This window comes from Myotis davidii, unplaced genomic scaffold, assembly GCF_000327345.1.
Source record: "Myotis davidii unplaced genomic scaffold, ASM32734v1 scaffold520, whole genome shotgun sequence".
Taxonomy (NCBI): domain Eukaryota; kingdom Metazoa; phylum Chordata; class Mammalia; order Chiroptera; family Vespertilionidae; genus Myotis; species Myotis davidii.
In genome coordinates, this window is record NW_006292908.1 from 112,925 (window position 1) to 136,309 (window position 23,385).

Consider the following 23,385-nt stretch of genomic DNA (forward strand, 5'->3'; position numbering starts at 1 on the left):
TCCACTCACCAAAGCTGTGTAAAATATTGCTTTTGTAAAAAGTCCAAACCTGCCAATAAAAGACTAACACTGAGACCCCAATGTGGCTCTACCCCTCCAGACCAACTTGGTGCCAGGTTGATTACATTAGACTTTTTTCACTTTGGAAGATGCAGTAATTTATCTTGTGAAATCAACACATTCCCAACATGGGTTTGCCTTTCTCTCCTGCAGGACCTCAGCCAGCACTATTATCCAAGTGCTTACAGAATGGGTGACCTACTGACTTCGGATCTCACATAACATTTTGGGGGTCAAAAGGACCCACTTAAAAGCAAAGGACATTAGTGGGCACTTATTCATAGGATCTTCTATTTAAATATAAAAACAGGTACCATATGATTTCACTTATATGTGGAATCTAATAAACAAAATAAACTAACAAAGTGGAGGCAGACTCATAGATACAGAGGGCAGACAGACAGCTGTCAGAGGGGATGGGGGTTGCAAGGCTGGGTGAAGAGATTAAGAAAAAAACAAACTCATAGACACGGCCCAGAGAACAGTGATCACCAGAGGGGAAGGGAGGTGAAGGATGTAGCTAAAAAAAAGGGGATGGAAGGAGACTCATACAATACAATATATAGATGATGCATCATAGAATTGTACCCATGAAACCTATATCATTTTATTAACCAATTAGAGGCCTGGTGCACAAATTTGTGCACAGGTGAGGTCCAGCCGGCCTGCCCAGATCAGGGCCGATTGGGCCAGGCTGGCTGGGGGGAGGGCACGCAGGAGGTTGGCCAGCCAACCCCGCCCCCTGGTCGAACTCCCGCCCGAGGGGACAATTTGCATACTAGCCTTTTATTATATAGGATGTCACTCTAATAAATTCAGTGAAAAAGTAAAAAAAAAAAAAATCATGGTTGAACATGGAACAAAGTCAAAACTCATGAGTAACATCTTTGTTTCAAACCTTTCCCCACACCTAGGTATTAGACTGTGAAACTAACATCAGGAGTCCATTAAGAAGTCAAGAAAATTTCGGAATCATAAAATCTGCAAAATGCAAGTGAAATGCTTTTGATTTTTATGTCTAGCCCAGAAACTAGAGAGTCAAGGGGGACCATGAGTTACTATCTGTTGATTTGTTGCTAATGAACGTCATCTCACAAATTACATGTGTTGGGATGAGCGTGCAGACAGGCGGAGCACCTGCTGACAAAGAGAAGGAGATGGAAATTGAGGCGACAGCTGCTACCCGGAGGAGGTGCAGTTATTCCAGCCAGAGCCACCTGCTACATAAAGCAAAAGCCTCCCCAACTTCTATGTCATTTTTCATGGCTTCGGCCGGCTATTATCTTAGTGGCTTAAAACTCTGCGAGATCAGCAATCTGCTGGGATGAAATCAATGATTAATGAAAAAAGCATTAAGTTCTCTTCCACCATAGGGTGTCTTTTTGTTTCATCAATTGAAATAAATTGTTAAAAAAATAGCTTAATTCTGCACTGAGATACTAACAATTCCCTAGAAAGCAAGTGTTGTACTGAAGTGAAATGTCCTCTATGTTGAGAGGAACACAGAACAATAGTTTCCTCACTCAAACCCACATGCGCTGCTGCTGCTCCTGCCACAGAAGCAAACAAGCAAACAAACACTGAGATGGGAAGCTTCCCCAGGATTCAGCTAAATCATGCTTGACGGTTCCAGAAAAGTTATCTTTTCTTTAAAGACGAAAGTCATCTTTTTATGAAAAATTATAGATAGATCGTGTTAATATTTGTAAATGTATTTATAATAGCCTATAGTTTATCAAATGCTTTCATTTTCATTATTAAATTGAATAGCTACTAAGGAGGGGGAGATCATGATTATTCACTTTTTACTGATAATGTTTCATGGGATGAATAGTTAAGGGGCACTGGGGATGTTTATCTTAGAGAAGGTAAGGCTCAAGTGGACATAATGGCTTTTTCAATAGAATGGTACCTGTTCTGTGTAGGGTTAGCAACAAAACGCAGGTCACAGACATAGGATATAAGGAGAGTAACGTAGGCACAGCACAGTAAAGACTTCTGGGAATCAGAGCTCTCTACGTATGGAATAAGCTGCCCATCGAGGTATGGAGATCCTTATACTTGAGCATGTTCAAGCGTAAGTTAGGTGACTAATAACTGGCAAATAAATTATAGAAGAAAGGCGGGCATTCGATGGGTACAGTAGGACTAAAGGGACTACGTTCCCTCAACTGAAACTATTTAGTTGATTAGACCATTAGTTTATAAAATTTAACTTGCCAAGTTGTCCATTATCTATTATGACTGTACCTTTACAACACACAGAACTCCTTCGTTAGTTTCTTTGTCTGTGGTGATTTTGAAATGCCCGTTTTCATTGCCCTTCAAAATAGTAAAATTGGCTCTCCAATTGGCACTGTTCACTAAGTCCTTATCTTCTACAGGTAGTCGTAAGATTTCCATGTTGTATGTATTTTCCTCTACTGATGTTTCATACTGAAATGGAAAGGACTCATTAAAAATATTGTATAAAGAAAACATTTACAATAAAAGTAAAATATATCTTCTACCCCAAAAGTATTTGTTCTTATAATTTTTCCCTAGATTATTTTAAAACTATGAATCTCAAATAGTATTGTTTCATGAAGACATCTTTTGAATGAAAAGAATTTCTTCACCAATGAAGACTAATGTTACAGATCTTTAACAAGAGGTCAGTAATATAAATAATACTATGAACAAATAAGATAGATTTATGTATCTACTATTTAATTTTATTAAAAAATAAGCATATATATTTCAAGGCATGATAAATATTTATTAATTCAGATCAAATAACAAATGCTAACAGACAGGGATAGATTTTGGAAATATACTTACAGTACTTTGTTTGAAAACAGGTGAATTGTCATTTGAATCTGCTACTGTTATCAGGCAAGTCGATGTGCCCACCAATCCAAAAAATTGACCATCCATATCTTGTACTTTCATTATCAATTTGTACTTGTCTACAACCTTAAAACAAAGCAAATATTTAATTAGTTTTTTACAACTTTATTTAGATTTATAAATTAAATTTTAATTGTATACTCTTCTATTTGTGTGTATTCATGCTTTTATTTCCACATCTGCATGTACTCTAAGAACTTGGTAGACAGGGATAAAGCTGAAAAGGTAAGCACAGGTTAAATTATAAAGAGTTATACTAAGAATTTAGACTTATGTTTTAAAATATATTGTGATTGATTTCAGAGAGGAAGGAAGAGGGAGAGAGAGAGAGAAACATCACTGATGAAAGAGAATCATTGATTGGCTGCCTCCTGCCTGCCCCCTACTGGGGATAGATCCAGCAATCCAGGCATCTGCCCTGACTGGGAATCGAACCATGACCTCCTGGTTCATAGGTCAACACTCAACCACTGGGCCACACTAGCCAGGCTCGACTTATGCTTCATTTTATTTTTTTGAAACTCTCCTGACAGCGGTTCTCAACCTGTGGGTCACGAACAATGAAAATACATCCTGCATATCAGATATTTACATGACGATTCATAACAGTAGCAACATTACAGTTATGAAGTAGCAACGAAAATAATTTTATGGTTGGGGGTCACCACAACATGAGGAACTGTAGTAAAGGATCGCGGCATTAGGAAGGTTGAGAACCACTGCTCCAGTAGCTTCCCATCTTCCTCAAAAAGCCCAGTGCCCTACAGACCTCTAGGAACCGACCGCTGTAACGGTAGACGTATGCTTTACATGGCAGGTAGTAGAGAAAGGTTTTCTTGAAGTCACAGAGGTAGCACAATTTAAAAGCATTTTGAGTTTTTTGAAAGAATGTTATTGAAGGAAGTTGAGCAAAGTTTTCAGTAAGCTGATCTGGAAGCCAAAGAAACCAGTTAAAGAACTCCTAAACTAGTCTAACACGCGTGGTTCTAATCTGAGGCAGTAGCAGTGAGGACCGAGGATAAAGGTGACAGGGAAGTTAGGTGGGAGTCATAATTAGAGCAGATTCTGGATACAAGTGAAGAGGGAAAGAAGGATTGACAATGATGCGCAGGTGTCCTACTTGGATAGATAGGCAGACATGGGTATCACCAACCCATACAGAAAATTCAGAAGAAGAGGCATTCTCTGAGGAAGTGAATGCTAGCAAGTTCGCAAGGAGGGGCAAAAACAATGAGTTTTCTTTGGCATATCCTGAATTTTACATGCCTCTGGGAGATCTAAGGAGAGAGGGCCAGAAGCCACCTTGGTGTGGGGCCCATACTTAAGGGAGAGATCATAGCCAGGAGTACCAATCTGGGAATCACCAGTGTGTAGATGGTGGTTGAAATTATGGCAGGAATCAGATATCTAGAAGAGGTTGAATATGAGAAGATTTGAGGATATAAGGAGCAATCGCATTTCAACAGCTGAGGATATAAAGGGGAAAGAAGACTAAGCAAAGGATACCAAACACAAAAGACCAAAGAAGCAGGAGAAAAACAAGAAATCGAAGGAATGAGAGTTTCAGTAATTGGCAACAGAGACTTAAGGTAAGTTGGCCTTGGCAATTAGGAGATCATGGTGACTTCCGGGAATGGAGTTTCACAGACGGTGCGTTGAAGATGAAATGGAGTCATTAGTTTGTGACACAACCATCTCTGCTGCCTTTCTCTCCTAACTGCTTCAGCCACTGATTATGTTAAGTTTTCTTCTTTTTCTATTTCCCTCTGTCTCATCTCCAGGTTCCTTTTAGTTATCTCCCTCCACACTAGTCAACATTCCCAGCCAAATGCTCCATCCAGAGGCTCCGGGACTCTGCGAGCCTGTCTCTCCTTCCTCTGATGGCACTGTGTCTTTACCTCTTTGTTCATTTCTTTATTTCCCGTGTTATTCCCCACACAATCCTGTTAGATTAATTTTTTGATCAGGCAAGCAGACCTGGGTTTGATGCCCAACCCCCCTCCCCCCCCAAAGCTGTATCTTATAAGCTTCATATCCTTAAATTATCTTTTCTGAGTCTCATTTTTCAATCTGAAACATTGGGAAAAATCTTTGTTTTCACTTAATTAGCACATCATCTCTACATATTACACTGACACAAAAATATGTTCATATTGCTCCCTTCAAACTTTCCCATTTATTATTACCATTATGTGCTTTAGCACATAAAAATCTCTAGCCCCACAAATGCATTAAAAAAATTAATGAAACCTCTGTTCTACTTTTGATTCCTTTTTAAAAGTTCTCAGTATCCCTCCCTTTTTCTTTAGCGTCATATCACATCGTTGTCTTCTTTTTAATATCTCTCCCAGTCATATCGGTCCTTATATTTGTTATTCTAGTTGCAGTGGGAAGCATGTAAGTGTTCCAATAAAGCTATTTTTACATATGAAGTTGATTAATCAGCTCAGTCAATAATGATTTTGTTGACCTAGTTAGATATAGGCTAACAAAATCAAGTCAATCAATCTTTCCGACTGTCACATTTTTCCTTATAGGTTGAATGTAATACCTGTCCAGTCAAACAAGGAAATTATAAAAATCAAATAAAATTATGCATAAAGAATTTGACTATAGAGTACTATATACAGTGGGGCCTTGACTTACGAGTTTAATTCGTTCCGTGACAGAGCTTGTAATTTACATTACTCATATGTCAAATCAATTTTAACCATTACAATGAATTGAATGCTGGGCTGATGTTGTGGCATTCACTGTGACGTTCGCTGTGCCAACTAGCAGTGGGGTATCTGGAGCTGGCTCATAACCTGGATTTTAACTCGCAACCCAAAGCAAAAAATTGGCCAAGAGACGGCTCGTATCTTGAAAAACTTGTTTGTCAGGACACTCGTAAGTCAAGGCCCCACTGTATATCACAATATGTTATTACTAGTATCCAAATAATGTTGCATATTTTTAATAAACCTTACCTCCAATAATCCTTTCTAGATAAAAAGTACATAACACTTTCAACTATCAAATTTAAAAAAGAAAAAAACATATCTATAACTGGATAGGGATCAGGGTACGGGCTATCCTCAGGAGTTAAACAAAACAAATTGTCCTTTCCAAGAATTGAATCCTTATCTGAGCTAGAACCCACTAGACACACGCAAGAAAAAAATACTGATAATAATAACTTTCATAAGAAATAGATTTTGTTCCCACACCTTCTAAATACCAGTTGACCGGTATTTCTATTCCTTATGGCTTCTCTTCCTTCAAGAAATAGAAGTCCTATATAACACAGGTAACACAGCCAGGAATTCTTACTATCTTATTCCGAAATAAAACAAAATTAGAACTCAATCCAAGCAAGAGCCAAGTACAGTGGTGGGGAAGAAGAGGGGCCTCGGCCCCGGGCAGAAAGACATCCCGCAGAGCGAGGAGGCTACCTCTCTGTCCAGATACTGCGCCACCATGGTGATGGCGCCGGTGGAGGGATGCACAGCGAAGAGCCCGGGCGACCTGGGCGTCTGCTCCAAAATGCTGTACTTCAGGCGCGTGTGCATCGTGTCGGGTTCATCTCTGTCTGTGGCGCAGACCACCCCCACGGTGGTACCTGGTGTATAAAAAAGAGTGTTTAGTTTCCAGCGTTGTTAAGTATGCTTAGGGGTATCTGGACTTTTTGAGTTTTAACAATGATGGTGGAAATAATAAGGTCGTAGTTTTAAGAGAAGAAACAGTAGAAATAAGAGCTTTAAAAAACTGTATCACCAGTGGCTGTCATTCAACACCTCCCTAAATAAAACCTAATACACATATCTATATTGACTTTAGTTTTATTGTACAGTCTTCCCTGCATGTCCTCTGCTTGGAGGTGAGAATATTGATAAACCCACATACTGATAAGATGAAATAAAGTATATAAACCAAATACGGTACATAGCTTGAATAACTTGTCATCTGCCTTTAGAAGTAATTGGTATCATATTGTTAACACAAAATATCCTATAATATCCTCTAAGATACTCATTGTTTGTGTGTGATGGGATTAAACATATTCTATGAATAGATACTGGTTCAATATCATCTTGGGATGATTGGCCTTAAATATAAAAAACTTGATATCTCAAAAAATGTACACAAACATATTTAACAAAATATATTTTACTCTTAAATGTACCCTAAAGTCTGAAGGGAAAAGGCTATTCTAGGTCTAATATGGATAGATTTAACTGAATGAAAGACCTGAACTATTCTACAGCATAAAGGAGCTTTAATAAAACTGAAAAGAAACAATTGACTGAGAACATATTTGCAAGGTGACAAGTTAATATCCTTAATATGTAAAGAACACTTTTAAGTAGATTAATAAATAATTAGGTAACATAGAAAAGAACAAAGGAAATGAACATACATTTCATAAAAGAGTAATACAAATGGCCAACGAAAACACTCACAAAAAAGTTCCCCCAAAAAATATCGTCTTACCGAGTCTACTACTTTCTGGAACTTCAAACTTATAAACTTGCTCCGTGAAAATGGGGTGGTTGTCATTCTCATCCTCCACTCGGATGGGCAGCGGGAGAGGTAAGTCGGCCGAGTACCCGTCTGCAGTTATCGCATAGGCAATGAGCTGGGAAACAGGAGAAGCGAGGTCAGTGCTGTTGATAGAAGATTCTAGCATTCTAGCGAGAGAGAATACTACACTCTGTCCACTGCCTACCTTACAAATATTCTCAAGAATAAACCACTTAATTTCTATTCAGTGCTTTTTTAATCATCGAAGTATCAAATGGAGAAACGCTTTAAATAAAGACCACCCAGCATTTGGTAGAAATGTCTACACTTCAAATAAAGTTTCAGAGTACAGTGAAGTCATGTAGATTAGACTGAGAAGTTAAAGGTGAATAAGAGGCTTGGGTTACAGTCTGTATTCACTCCATAATCGAAAGCTGTGCTGGAGAAGACAAACTCAGGGGAATGGGAAAAATCCCTACTTCACCTACATAAAGCAGTGGTTTCCAGTCTTGACACTACCACGCCCTTGTACTGTCTTACCTCATAGATCACGTATTTTAAGAGTTTTTCTAACAAAATCCATTTACCAGTTTCTGTGTTGCTGTGTAATTAAAGGTATTATAATGCCAAATAGAATATATTGCGATTCAGCATGTGATTACAACACTGAGTTGATCATTTTCTAACCAAAAACTAAGAAATGTCATGTGGTGGACATCAGTCACGTTTGTTCACCCAGATCTCTTCCTTCTTCTAGGAAGAACATCCCTTTTTTATGGGGAATCATAGTCCCTGCACCGCATGGAACCACATGACCCCACAGCACTTACCCTGTTACACTGAAAACTGTCTGAGCTATTCCCCAGGGACTGTAAGCTCATCCATATCAGAATGCTGGCTTATTTACCTTGTTTGGGTTTAGTCTCTGACTTTTGCTTTCGTAGCTAGTACTCAGATATGACCAGTGAGCTTACAAGTGGAAGGAAGACAAGGGAAGTAGTTAGAGCAGAAGAGGAAAGACCGTGGCCATGTCCCGGAGAGAGGAAATCATACCCCGACCAGAGAGAGGGCTGTATCTCCTGAGCAAAAACAACTCCTGGGAACTTACTGGAATTTACATTCAAATACAATTAAAGCTGTTTGCTTCGTTTTGATCAACAACAGAAGTTGACATAAAAAGTAGAAAGTATTCCAAAATATTGCATAATTTATCTCTTTACTTTCATGCCCTCTAAGAAGAGAATGCAAGAAGACAGGAAAGAGCAGAGTATCAGGAGAAACATGGTTTAACCATTTAAAGTCACGTATGTCAATAAAACTCCTACATCAAAAACATCATATTCTTCACGATCCACTGGCCGAGTACAATACAGATTTCCAGTGTCTTTTTCTATGACAAACAAATTTAAAGGTTCTTGGTCAACTCCACGTCCACTTATTGAATAGAAGACGGTATAGTTCTGCGCTGCATCGGACTGAACCTAAAAAGAAAAAGATAGATGTAAAAAGTTAAATTCTGTTAAAATGCTAGTGTTTAAAAAATTCATCTTATGTGTTTATATTGTTATTTTAAAGAGACGACTTTACTAAAACAATCACTTGTCACTTCATCAACACACAAAGCAGTAAAAGCATTTGGCAAAAGATTTTTTTTTTAACTGCTCAAATTTAATGCAAACAATGTTCAACACAAACAGAAACCAAAGAAAATCTAATTACAAGCAATAGGCAGAATTTTATATTTTGTGATTTGGCAAAGATAGAAAAGAAGAGTAATACCGATTGTTGGCAAGAGTGAGGCAACCTGGGACTCTCATGTATGGTGAAGGGAATGCCAATTGGAATGTCCCTTAGGAGGGGAACTGACAAAAATGGAAAGAATAGCTGTGAGAATAAACAGGGAAGACCTCTTGGTGGAGGGAACAGGAAGTGCAATGAGACAGGGTGGGATTGTGCCTGGGTGTTCAGAGCAGCAACAAGGCCACTGTGGCTGCAGGAACTGGGGAAGGAGAAGGAGATGGAAGGGAATGCAGTAATAATGGGGCTTTTTCTTGGAGATGAAGAGATAATATCTGATTTATATTTTTAAAAGATAATCCTATATAATAAAGAGATAATATGCAAATTGACCATCACATCCTCACACAAGATGGCCGCCCCCATGCGGTCAAAGATGGCGGTCACAAGATGGCCAGCAGGGGAGGGCAGCTGGAGGCGACCAGGCCTGCAGAGGAGGGCAGTTAGGGGTGACTGGGCTGGCAGGGGAGGGCAATTGGAGGGGACTAGGCCTGCAGGAGAGGGCAGTTGGGGGCAATTGGTCCGGCAGGGGAGCAGTTAGGCGTCAATCAGGCTGGCAGGCAGAAGTGGTTAGCGGCAATCAGGCAGGCAGGCAGGCGAGCGGTTGGGAGCCAGCAGTCCCGGATTGTGAGAGGAATGTCCGACTGCTGGTTTAGAGCCTAAACCAGCAGTCGGACATCCCCCGAGTAGTCCCAGATTGGAGAGGGTGCAGGCTGGGCTGAGGGACACCCACCCCCGCCCCAGTGCACAAATTTTGTGCACCGGGCCTCTAGCACTTGATAATTGTTAAAACTAGACTTGGATAGATGCATAGGGAAGAAACAGGAAGACCATTTAGAAAGTTACTGCAATAATGCACGGGCAAGTGATAGTTTGCTAGGCTAGCACAGTAGCAGCAGAGGTGGTGACAAGTGGTTAGATTCTGGATATAATTTCAAGATACAACCAACAGGATTGGCCAGTGGGTTGGATGTGTGGTGCAAAGACAGAAGCTGAGGATGACAGCATCTCAGAGAGTGCTAATATCCCTTAATGTCTACTTAGTAGATGAATGGATACAAAAGCTGTCCTTGCCCTGGCCAACCAGTGTGGCTCAGTTGGTTGGAGCATAGTCCTAAACACCAAAAGGTGCCAAGTTTGACTCCCGGTCAAGGCACATACCCAGGTTACGTGTTTGATTCCCCGTGGGGTGCGTATGGGAGGCAAACAACCAATGTTTCGCTTTCTCTCCCTCTTTCTTCCTTCCTCTCTTTGGGGGAAAAAAAAAAAAACCAGCGGTACATTTACACAATAAGATACTACTCAGCCATAAAAAAAGAAGGAAATCTTACCTTCTGCAGTGGCATAAATGGACCTGGAGAGTATTATGCTAAGTGAAATAAGCCAGTCAGAGAAAGACAAGTACCCTGTGATTTCACTCATATGTAGAATCTAATAAACTAACAAACACAACAGAAAACAGACCTATGGATACAGAGAACAGACTGACAGCTAAAAAGGTGTTTGGGGGCTGGGTGAAAAGATGAAGGGATTAAGCAAATAAATAAATAAATAAATAAATACCTCATAGACACAGACAATGGTGTATATATATATAGTGGATTACCAGAGGAAAAAAGGGGATGGGGAGAGGAGGGTAAAGAGGGGATAAATGGTAACAGAAGAAGACTTGACTTTGGGTAGTGAACACACAATACAATATGCAGATGATGTATTATAGAACTGTACATTTGAAACCTATTTAATTTTATTAACCAACTAAAGGCCCGGTGCACAAAATTCATGCACAGGGGACTGGGGGGGCGGGGGGTCTCCCTCACCCTGGCCTGCACCCTCTCCAATCCAGGACTGTTGGCTCCTAACTGCTCACCTGCCTGCCTGCCGGATCACCCCTAACCACTCTGTCTGCCTGCCCGATCACCCCTAACTGCCTCCGCCTGCTGGCCTGTTCCCCTGCTGCCCTGATCGCCCCTAACTGTTCCCCTGCTGGCCTGATTGCCCATTACCGCCTCTGCCTGCTGGCCTGATGCCCCTAACTGCTCCCCTGCCTGCCTGATCTCCCCTAACCACCTCTGCCTTGGCCCCCGCCATCGTGGCTTTGTCCAGGAGGACTCCGGATGTCTGGAAGACATCCGGTTGATCCAGTCTAATTAGCATATTACCCTTTTAGTAGTATGGATGTTACCCATTAAATTCAATAAATTTTTTTAAAAAGAAAATAACCAAAAAATAATGGAACACAATGAAATATGCCGATGATATATCATAGAATTGTATATTTGAAACCTATATAATTTTATTAAACAATGCCACTCCAATAAGTTTAATTAAAAAAATAATATTCCCCCCCCAAAATCTTTGTTAAACTGTATTAAAAGTGATGGCCAAACACAAAGCTGCCCTAAAGAAAAACATTTCTCTGTCTCCCTTGCTTTTAAAACCCCTTCCCCGGCAGAAACGTGTATACACGTTTTCACAAAATGTTCTTTTTTCAGTCGTCGACGAGTATACTCGTCTAAAACTTTACCTTCAAAAACCAGCTACATACGTACCATTCTAAATAATTTCATCTAGAAACTTTCTGAGGAAATACTATTCTTAACCACAAAAATGGGAAGAAAAAATAATTACAAACTGTTTTCATAACCAGCATCAAAAATACTATATAGAACCAAAATAAAAAAATTAGTCTGAAAAAGAAACGTTTTTAACAAAAAAATTGTTGGGGAAGGGGTTAAGCATGGCCACATGAAAAGATCGTCTCTAACTGTTCACCTGCCTGCCTGCCTAGTCACCCCTAACCACTCTTCCTGCCTGCCTGATCGCCCCTAACCGTCTCTGCTCGGCCTCCGCCACAGCAGCTTCATCTGGAAGGACTTCCGGAAGGTCATTCGGCTGTCCAGTCTAATTAGCACATTATGTTTTATTATTGTAGATTTTATTGATTTTTTTCTCACTTTACTCACTTTTATTACACTTCAGGGCTTTATTAATATCTTCAATCAAACCTGGTTTTTTAAAAACATTTAAAGAGTTATTAAATTTGAATAAAACAGGCTTTTGGAATAAAACATGCCCAGTCAGAAGGAATGCAAAACCCACCTGTTGAAGAAACAGAGGGAAAGGGCCCAAGGAATTCTCTTGCATGGAGCAGGGGATGGGTGCCCACCGCCTCTTGGCTCGCCGGAGCACCGTTTCTTTAGCGTGAATTTTCCTCAGGACCTGCATTTAGAGAAAGAAAATTAACACACAGAAGCATCACAACCCACTTTGCAGTAAGATAACAAACAGCCCATACACCCGACACCTCCCTGGAGGGTCAATCTCAAGAATTTCCACACAGAAGCTAAAGGCCAGATAAGAAGGTTTTTCCTTAGGAGGGTACGAGAGAGTGTATGCAGATGGTAAAGGTTTCATACACTAGAGAATCTCCTTGTGCAGACCTTCCTAAGACTGACCACCGCTCCAGTAGCAGAAGCATCACTGTCTCCTTAGTTCTTTTTAAATATATTTTTATTGATTTTAGAGAGGAGGAGAGAGGGAGAGAGAGATAGAAACATCAATGATGAGAGAGAATCATTGATCAGCTGCCTCCTGCATGCCCCCTACGGGGGATCGAGCCCACAACCCAGGCATGTGCCCTTGGCTGGAATCAAACCTGGAACCCTTCAGTCCACAGGCTGACACTCTATCCATTGAGCCAAACTGGCTAAGGCTCCCTTAGTTCCTGCACAGCTCTTACTTGTTCTTTCTGCTAAAACCTCATACGCTCGGGTGAACCAGAGCAAAAGTAAAAGAATATACCTCATTGCCTGACCACTCCCTCTGCCCTGCTGTAGCCATATGTGACTATTTAAGTGTAAATTAATTAGCAGTAAGTAGAATATGAAAGTCCAGCCTTTGGTTACACGCCACATGCCCACTGCTCGGCAGCCATTAGCGTTGGGCTGCCATGGCAGACAGTCCCATGGGATTTCCATCACTGCAAAGAGGTCCATGGGATGTTACAGTGATTTCCATCTCATTTCATGTACAGCAAAGAAGACCTTTTATTTCCTGAGAATTAACTAATTAATATTATTAAACACTTACTAAAGTGCGAAGCCGATACTTAAATTAACTCTATCACTAACACACTTCACATTGATGAGTCGTAACCCAGTCTAAACCTTTCATCCTTTCTGTGACCACTCCATTCCTCAGGCTGTGCACTAGAACGGCAGTGAGGGATCCCCTGGGGGGGGGAGAGGGGCAGAGGCCAATGCCAGGCCATGCATGCTCCTTTCCTACTTATCATGCTCCAGGTTTCCATCCTATCTAACGTCAGAACCACCGTGGGTACTGGAAGCCAGCCTCATAGTCACTGAGAACCACAGCGTTTAGCATTAATGTCACACACACTATGGACTACGGATGGGTCAGGCACTACCAACACTATCAGCAAAAAGCGGGTCAATTCATGCCCTCAAACAACCACAGGTAAATTGTTTGCACTAATTAAAAACTGAATGTTGCCTGGCCGCGTTGCTCAGTGGTTGAACGTCAACCTAGGAACCAGGAGGTCACGGTTCAATTCTCAGCCAGGGCACATGCCCGGGTTGTGGGCTCGATCCCCAATGGGGATATGCAGGAGGCAGTTATTCAATGATTCTCTCTCATCATTGATGTTCTATCTCTCTCTCCCTCTGCCTTCCTCTCTGAAATTAATAAAAATATTTTTAATAAATAACTCAAAATGTTGCAATAGAGGGTAAGCCAAATTCCCACCGGCTCACAAAAGCAATTACTTGGGCTTTAGCAGTGGAAGAAGTCTTCACAGAGGAGGTGTCATTTAGATTCCACAAAGCAAAATCCTGGTTTTAGCAGTGCTAAGAAAGGGGAGAGGGGAAGGGAAAGTACACACAACGTAAGGAAAAAGGAGAGGAAAAAATGCTATGTATCCTTTGGTTCTCTTTGGGATTTAAAAACTATGTATATTTAAATGAAAAGAAAGACGTGCCTGAAAATATCAATGCACTTTCCAAACCTTTTTCTGAGGCTCCAGGAGCACATTAATCTCCTTTTGTGTCTGTTTCTTCGTGTCAGAAAGCCAAATGGTGAATGATCTCCTCCCATCAGATAACACAACGGCACTGGCCGTGTAGACAGACCCGTCACGGAGAACTCTGAAGTCAGGGTCGCTGGACTGGATGAGGTCTGCAGACCTGAGGCACTCACCCAAATTCACTGCGAGTAAAAATGTCCATGTTGAAAAGTAGAAATGCATGCAAACAGAAAAAAATGTGGCAAAATGATTTCTACAGTCGTCTTCAAAACCAGGAGGCAGAAATAGGCCAACCACCGTGCATGTAACAAATGTCTTACGCAGTCTCTTTACATGTGTATTTTTAAAAGGATAATCTTCTTTCATCTAAAATAAGTCCTGATTGGATATTTGTATGAAGGAGGGGGCTTTAAGATTTCCTGTGCTTCTCAGAGGCTAGGAAGGGGATCTTCCTATGAAAGGGGTGTGTGTACTGCAGGCATGACAAAGCTAAGCTACACGCCCCCACACACCTGAATCAGTAAACAGACGCTCACTTGACTATGAGTCTTTTACAACAGTCTTCAGCCTACACAGCCAGCCAGGCAGTGTATGAGTTAGGAAAACATTCAAGTAAGGAAAACAGTCAACTTTACCTTCGAATTCTTCCCACGGGCACTTCTCTGTGACACTCCCCTCAGCCCCCCACCATCCCCTCCCCCACCCCCAGAGCTCACAGTCCTCTGTGTTCATAGTTTTGCAAAACTCCCCACCAAAAGGCCACATGGGGTCTTCTTTCTCTGGAAATGTTGCCCTCTAATAGAGAGTAAGCAAATATAAGTATCACTTGAAGTGTTCTGATACTTATATCAAAATATCAAATCCACCCCATTCTTCAATTGGCTGCCTTCATAGAACCACGCTGGTAAACGAGTCCTCACTGAAGTGGGAACCTCGCAGAGAATCCACGCTGCCCATACATCCTGTTCTCTCTCACCCCAGGCAGGGGGGAGCATTCAGGCAGAAAGAAGTGCCCGTCTTTAGGAGCAATGACCTCTTTCTCTCTTCTTCGCATTTTTAGCACAGCGATAAGCTCCGGTCTCTTTCCCAAGAGGAACACCCCTAGCCACTCTCCACAGTAGCTCCTTTCTTTATCTCCATAGGAATAACAGTGACATCCCATATAATAAAAGCCTAACATGCTAAGTGGCTGGTCATCCGTTCAACCAATTAAAGCATAATATGCTAACGATATGCTAAGGCCGCTCAACTGCTCGCTATGATGTGCACTTACCACCAGGGGGCAGACGCTCCGACCAGTAGGTTAGTTTGCTGCTGGGGTCCGGCCCATCAGGACTGAGTGAGATGAGCCAGACATGCCCTGAGGCCCTCCCACGGCTCCCCAGCTGGCCAAACTCCTGCATTTGACCCCTAGGGGGATGTCAGAGAGCTAGTTTCGGCTCGATCCCGCAGGCCAGGCTGAGGGACCCCACTGGTGCATGAATTCATGCACCGGGCCTCTAGTTTGTTTAATAAAAGTAAATGAGACACTATAACCAGAAATGGTGCACTTTGTTGAAAAACTATTTGGTATCTCTGGGAAGAGCTATATCTTTTTTTAAGACATCATGACATGACTGGCTGGCATGCCTCAGTGGTTGAGCATCGACCTATGAACCAGGAGGTCACAGTTTGATTCCGGGTCAGGGTACATGCCTGGGTTGCAGGCTCGATCCCCAGAATGGGCTGTGCAGGAGGCAGCTGATCAATGCTTCTCTCATCATTGATGTTTCCATCTCTCTCTCCCTCTCCTTTCCTCTCTGAAATCAATAAAATATATATTTTTAAAAACCTATCATAACACTTTCCTCCAATATTCCCTGTACCATGGAGAAAGTCGGCCTAGGCCAAGCTTCCCTGATGCTGGGAATGTCTGAGGCTCCCTAACTCCTCAGCATGCCAATGGCTAAGTTCTGTGTTGAATGGAGTGAGTGGCTCCCCTTGTCATGCTCCCGGAGGCAGCCCCAGCATTGATAACCCTGCTCTGATCGCTCAGCGCCCTACCTGTCCTTCTCCAGAGCTGCAGTCCTACAGCGATGCAGGGCTTTCTACATGTAAGTCTTCATGTAATTGTTAGACCCTCGAAGCCTGAATGACCACAGAAACAGGGCCTGGAACCTTAGCACTCACCTCAATTCAGTGCAGGTATAAAGAGTAGACACATATATTTAAATTATCTTGACTTGTCTCTAATTAAAATATGCAGGCTAATTCCACAATGCACCGATTGGGCAAGCTGCTCTTTCCAGGGTAGGCAAACCTCGTTTCTGTTCTAAAAACACCATTTTGAAATTGCTCACCTCTGCCCAGCATTTTGTCTGCCTCTAGTGTAGAAGGTGTCTGAAATATCACCTTTTTGCAGGCTTCACAAGCAAAACTGAAGACCTTGAATAAAAAAAAAAAAGGTTGCATGAATAAGATACAGAATAAAGAACAAGGTTTTAGTTACGCAACGTAAATAAGTTCTAGAGATGTGTATAGCACAATGCTTATAGTTAACAATGCTGTACTGTACACTTAATGTTAAAATAATAATAATGAGGGTGGGAGGAAACTTGTGAGTGTAATGGATATGTTTATGGCACAGACGGTGGCGATGATGTCACAGATTTATGCTTATCTAACTCACCAGGTTGTACCATTAAACATGTACAGCTTTGTGTATGTAAATCTTACCTCAATAAAGTATTTTTTAAAAAAACAATAAAACTACATGATCATCTCAACAGATGTAAAACAAGCACTTGACAAAATTCGACACCCATTTATAATGAACAAACCGGGAATAAAGGGGACCTTGTTCAACAGGAGCAAGGGCATCTACGGAAGACCTACAGCTGCCATCACACTCCAGGGAGGGCTGCTTCCCTCTAACCTGAGGGGCAATCTGACGCCTGCTCTCCCCCCTCCATTCAGCACCGCTTGGAGTTCTGCCAGCCATGGAATCACAGAAAGAACAAACTAAAGGCATCCAGATTGGAAAAGAAGTAAACTCATCTCTATCTGCAGATGATATGACCTTGTACATAGGAAATCCTAAGAAGTCCACCCCAAAATAATAATAATAAATGAGTTGAGAAAGTTTGCAGAACATAGACCAAAATATACGAGTCAATGTCATTCCTGTACGCTAGCAATAAAAAATATCTGAAACCACAAGCAAACAATGCCCTTCAAAACAGATATGTCATCTTCATACTTCAGAAGACATAGTCCCAAATTACATCTATAGATGCAATACAATCTCCATCTAAATCCCAAATAGCTTTATTTTATTTATTTATGTATGTATGTATTTATTTATTGGCAGCAATTCAACATTAATCCTTGGGGAAATACAAGGGACCCAAAGACCAAAACAAACATGGTATTAGTTATAGTGACCTCAATCCCTGTCATCTGGTTAGTTTTATTCAGCTTTCTACTCTTCCACAATTTTTTCATGATCAGCTGATCAAAATCCTTTTAGATTTTTTATCCAGAAAACTTGCTTACTTTAATTAGCTCTAGTAGTTTGTCAAGATAGTGTTGGGTCTCCCATGAAGCTAATCCTACAGCAGGTAAAATAGCAATTAGATTTTTATCTTAATGTGTGCTTGTGAGTACCTCCAGTAGATTGCTGAATAAAGACAGTTATAGTGACCAAACTGGGTTTGTTTCTAACTTTAAAGAGAATGTTTTTAGCATTTCACCATTAATTTTGAGTATGTCTCTTTTCCTTTCATTCACACATTCATTCATTTTAAGTAGGCTTCATTATATTAAGAAGGGTTATTCCCTTATATCCTTAGCTTGCTCAGAATTAGCTATCTACTTATTTTGAAATGAACATATGTTCTTCTCTCTCTCTGGATATATTACTATGTTAAAATCCAATAATAGATTTTCTAAGGTGAAACCATCTTTGCATTCCTGTGATAAACCTTATAGGACATGATAATCTTTAAGACATTATTAGTTCCATTCCCTGCTATTTATTTTAGTATTTTAAGTATATATCCATAAATAAGACCAAGCTACTACTTTTCAACTTCATACAATCCTCATTAAGTGAGGTAACTTTTTTCTGTTCTCTGAAATAACTTACATAAGGTACAAATTACCTGTTCCATGTAACTATGGAAGAATTCACCTGTCACAGGCCTGGGCCTGATGGATGTGAATGAAGGCGTGTGTTTGGCTTCTAATCCAATGCCTTTAATGGTTCTAAGTCTATTTAGATTTTGTATACCCCCTTGAGTCAATTTTGGCAATTGGAATTTTGTAAGAAATTGCCCAACTCTGTTTTCAAAATAATTAGAATAATCTATTAATATTAGTATCTATTTTTTAAAACATTTCTTCTTTTGATAAGTATGCTTCCTTCTTACCTTAATATTGTTGGATTTGTGCCTCTCTATTTTTTACTTGCTCAATCATAGCAAAGTTTATATTTTCATAGAACTTTTGGCTTTGTTCATTCCCTCTATTGCTTGTTTATTGTTTCAATGTTCTTTCTAAACATTAAATACAGAAGACTACATATAGCATAAATAGGTATTTTTTAAAATAATAAAATGAAAACTAGAACATTCACCTTCATTGTTATGAAATAAAACATCACTGTTATCTTCAAAGCCTCTTTCCAATTGCATTTCCTCTCCTCCCCAAGAAGATACAGGTGTATTTTGCCAATTTTGGGCTTTTATAACCGCGCTTCTCGCGAGACTCTAAGTTACCCCAATTTTGGGCTTTTAAATGTAGGCAGCCACATGCTTGTTGTGGACACTGGGTTTCTTTGCTCAAACTATGTTTGTGAAATTTATACATGCTGAGTATATGGCAGGAGTTCATTTTCATTGCTGTATAGTACCTCATTAGAAAGAATATGCAATTAATTCATTAATGTCATTTTTAATACATATCTTTTTAGAGGGTTGAAATTCGTATATAGACTTCAGTTATTTCTTGCTTCTTGAAAGTAAAAGTGATCTGATACTATATGTGTGGGGACTGGATATGTTGTTGAAAATAAAGTAAAAAAATGTTAAGGCATAATCAGATTCGCAATGGTGAAGTACTGACCTTTAAAGATATTTTTAAAATAACTTTTATATAAAAGAGTGCCCAATAAAAACTGCAATGTTCAAAAAGACTTTTTTACAAATTGGTCAATTATGGATTGGCTATTGGAGTTACAAAATCTCTCTTTTCATGAGAACCCTTCAGGACAACTTTGAATATCTGGTTTATATAACCTAGAGTGGCAAACAACTTTAAATCAAAGTATAACAATTTAAATTTTAAAAAATGGTAATATAAAGCATTATCTACTGTAGTCTGGGAAAATAAATTGCCTTGGTTCATATTACAGTACTGCCCAATTTTATGAATCGTATGATACAAAGCTTATCATACAAATCATTAAATACTGATAGAAAAATCTAATGCCAAAAGGAGAGTGAAGACTAAAGATGCTATTTGAGATCGCTTCACTGTTGCCTGCTCTTCAGTTTTACAGTGAACGTACAAGGTGGGCTCCTAAAAGAACACCCTTTTTCATGAAGGACAAAGAAGCTTAAGGAACTGAAATTGATGGGATGTCTTAAAAATAAAGACATTGTCTTGACTGAGCATAATAGTAAGGAATTTTAAATTCATAACTTGTTCTGTGTACCCCGCCTTCTGCAAAGTGGAAATATCGTCTTTCAAATTCTTAACATCTCAAAGGTAACCTGTAAGATTTACCTGAGTATTCTCAGGGCTGAGAGGATTCCACTAAATTTCCTTCTAACAAACTCTGGGTAAATGGGATTCCAGTTACATGAAAAGGATGATTAACCACAAGTCAGGTGCCATATATGGAATACCCAGTGCCAAGGGAATTACAACACAGCCCAAAAATGTGCATGGGCTTAGAGGCATGCGTGATTCAGAAGGTGATTCAGGATCGGGCTGTAGCTCAGTGTGAACAGCAGCAATCTCCTTTTGAAAAGGCAGCGGATAATGCGCTGATTGCGCTGATCTAAGTACATCGGTCTAAATATATACTAAAACTCTGACTTCCTTACGATCGTGGCTTTAACATAAACTAGTTCTCATTTACTTCCTTTATTTGCCTTAAGCTTTATTTCACCAAGGCAAAAAATAACAGGAAGTATTATACCCATTTTTATTTTAAAAAGATGACTATGTTCATTGTTATCAAGAACAACAAAAAAAGTCTTTCTGCTAAAGGAGTCACATTACACATTCTCTTTAATTAATGCCCTAAAATCTGAAAAGGTAGAATGCCAATTTGTCAACATAGGTTTCGGGCAGAATTCATATAGTCCCAGGGGAAAAGTATGGTATGCTATAAAACAACAACACTTTTAATTCCTTTAGAACTAGAGCCATTTTAGCAAAAAGGTAGGTTAACTGTGTCCAATTACATACTATTTCTAATATTTAATAGATAACAATGCAATTCCCAAGGCAGGTTTTATATGGTGGACAATACTGAGCACATATTTAAAAGAATCTTAGTAGTTGTAACGGGGTAGAGACATCTCAGCAACTGAACTGGTGCGAATCAGTTTTCACCATCCCTAACAGTTTCTGTTCCGCTAGGCATCTCCCCCCTTTCCTTTTTTCTTCTTTTCTTTGTGTGCGGAAGAGGAGGGGAGTCATGGGGAACTGTCGCAGGTTACAGAGGTGAAAGGGTGCAGACATGGGAGAAAAGTGCACCTGGAAAGACCCTTCCACCCAGGACACAGCTCGGGGCGGGGTGGGGGATGGGGGCTGAGGTGGAGTCTCAGGGCTGTGCTGGAGATTGGCTTTGAAGAGCTCACTTCAAACACGGGACTGTTTCTCGAGCCCCATTAAGGAATCTATAAAATGAAAACTGTGCTTCTCAAGGGGATGCCAACACATCAGGCTGAAAAGTTGGTGGCCGGATGAGTCAAGGGGAAACAGAGACATGGTGTGGTCAGAGGGGCTCTTAATTTACCCCACTGGACAGAGACTGGAGGTGTTTCTAAACTGGGGGTTTCACACGAGTGTTCCGGACGCGCCCCACAATTACCACTGCAAAATCCCCAGCGATCCCGTTTCATCTAACCTTTAGGAAATTATTTCCAGAGCCACCCTAGCTGAGTGTCCTATCCGGGAGCTGATGCTATCTCTGGGTTTGCAGGCATCTTCTTGCCTGGCCGCACCCACTACCCCCCACCCTGCACGGGGCAGCGCCCTGCCCTCCAGCCTCCAGCGAAGAGCAGGAATCTGGGAACAGAAACCTCCTGCGCGGCTGCGCCCCATTCTCCAGCCCCCTGTCTCCGGGCAAACACAAAACCCCACATTCCTAGCTGGAAACGCCATCAGGTCTGTCCCAAAGGAACGCAGGCTGAGAGCCGTTTCCACGGTAAAGGGCCAGTGCCCTCCCAGACGTGTGTTGGAACAGGGCCCCGCAGGGTGATGCGCTCGTTGGCATGATTCTTTGCCCACAAATGCACCTTCAGTGGTTCTCAACCTTCAGGCCCTTTCATACAGCTCCTCATGTTGTGACCCAACCATAAAATTATTTTCGTTGCTACTTCATAACTGTAATGTTGCTACTGTGATGAATCGTCATGTAAATATCTGATATGCAGGATAGTCTTAGGCGACCCCTGTGGAAGGGTCGTTAGACCGCCAAAGGGGTCGCAACCCACAGGTTGAGAACCGCTGCTAGGGCATAGCTACTGACCCCAGATTCACAGCTCGGTCCTTCCAGGCGCGGGCAGAGCTGGGACCCTTCTCCCTGCTGGGAGGCAACAGGCCCTGAAGCCGAGTCCAGCTGCTCCGGAGCCAGGCGGGCTCCCCCTGCGGGGCCCCATTCACCCTCGGGGCCCAGAAGCCTGGGGGGATCGGCAGCTCCCTTATCCAGCAGGTCCCCCGTGCACCCCGTCTCCCCTGGAGCTCCCTATGTTTTGCTGGATGTCTCCCCAATCCTCCCACTGTCGCACCTTCCTCTCCAGGCGGACCTCGTCCTGGGTCGCGGGGTTCCCGGGCCCAGGACACAGGAGGCCCCGGGCTGAGTGTGGACAGTCCTCGCCGGGGCCAACGTGACACCCAGCCTCCCCCAGTCCCACCGCCACCACCCTGACCCTCTCCCCTGGGCGCCATCCCAACTCCTCTGCCCACCCTCGACCCGACCCCCACCTCGAGCCCAGCACCCTCCGCCCGCACCCCCATGGGTGGCTCTTGTGGGGCGGGGGGGCAGTCTCAGTGAATAACTTTGGGGAGACGAACCCTGCCCGCCATTTAGCAGAGGAAACTCCACGCCCGGACCAAGAAGCTTCGCTCCAGCGCCCCTCGCACTAACGCCCACTCCGGTGGCCCCGGGGTGGGGGCAGCCCCGGACCCATCCCAGCTCTAAAACACCTGATCCAATTCTCCCCACTCCCTCCACCCAGGCGCCCCCCACCTCCTGGCCGGCCAGCCCCAGGCCCAGGGAGGCGTGCGAACCTCAGCCCCTGCCCAGCTGCAAGGCGTGCGTGGGGGCGCAGGGAAGCGAGGGGAGCTGTGACCCATCCACTCATTCATCCATCCATCCATCCACCCACCCACCCATCCATCCATCCATCCATCCATCCATCCATCCATCCATCCATCCATCCATCCATCCATCCATCCATCCATCCATCCATCCATCCATCCATCCATCCATCCATCCATCCATCCATCCATCCATCCATCCATCCATCCATCCATCCATCCATCCATCCATCCATCCATCCATCCATCCATCCATCCATCCATCCATCCATCCATCCATCCATCCATCCATCCATCCATCCATCCATCCATCCATCCATCCATCCACCCACCCATCCACCCATCGTCCGTCCGTCCGTCCATCCATCCATCCATCCATCCACCCGGCGGGTCCCAAACAAAAAGTTCCGCCCGGTCCTCCTTCCAGAGCTGCATTTCTGTCCTCCGCCTCGGGCCCAGGTCAGGGCTCGCCCTCCCCTCCGAGGACGGAGCTAAACAGCGCCCAGCAGCTCACCAGCCTTCGGGTGCTGCGCCCCCCACCCTCCTCGGCAGACACC

The 23,385-nt window shown here is 42.2% G+C and overlaps 1 protein-coding gene across 1 annotated transcript in view; it reads right to left on the reverse strand.

Moving 5' to 3' along the window:
* The window catches only part of DSC3 (desmocollin 3), a 39,723-nt gene extending 22,979 nt beyond the window's left edge, over window positions 1-16,744 (reverse strand). Inside the window, exons 1-8 of the mRNA XM_015565690.1 lie at window positions 16,633-16,744; window positions 14,276-14,475; window positions 12,352-12,471; window positions 8,778-8,933; window positions 7,423-7,567; window positions 6,384-6,550; window positions 2,881-3,015; window positions 2,311-2,496 (exon numbers count right to left, since the gene is read on the reverse strand). Of these exons, the coding sequence (XP_015421176.1) occupies window positions 2,311-2,496; window positions 2,881-3,015; window positions 6,384-6,550; window positions 7,423-7,567; window positions 8,778-8,933; window positions 12,352-12,471; window positions 14,276-14,475; window positions 16,633-16,744 (1,221 nt within the window). The remainder of the gene's footprint in view (window positions 1-2,310; window positions 2,497-2,880; window positions 3,016-6,383; window positions 6,551-7,422; window positions 7,568-8,777; window positions 8,934-12,351; window positions 12,472-14,275; window positions 14,476-16,632) is intronic.
* Between the last annotated feature and the right edge of the window lie 6,641 nt (window positions 16,745-23,385).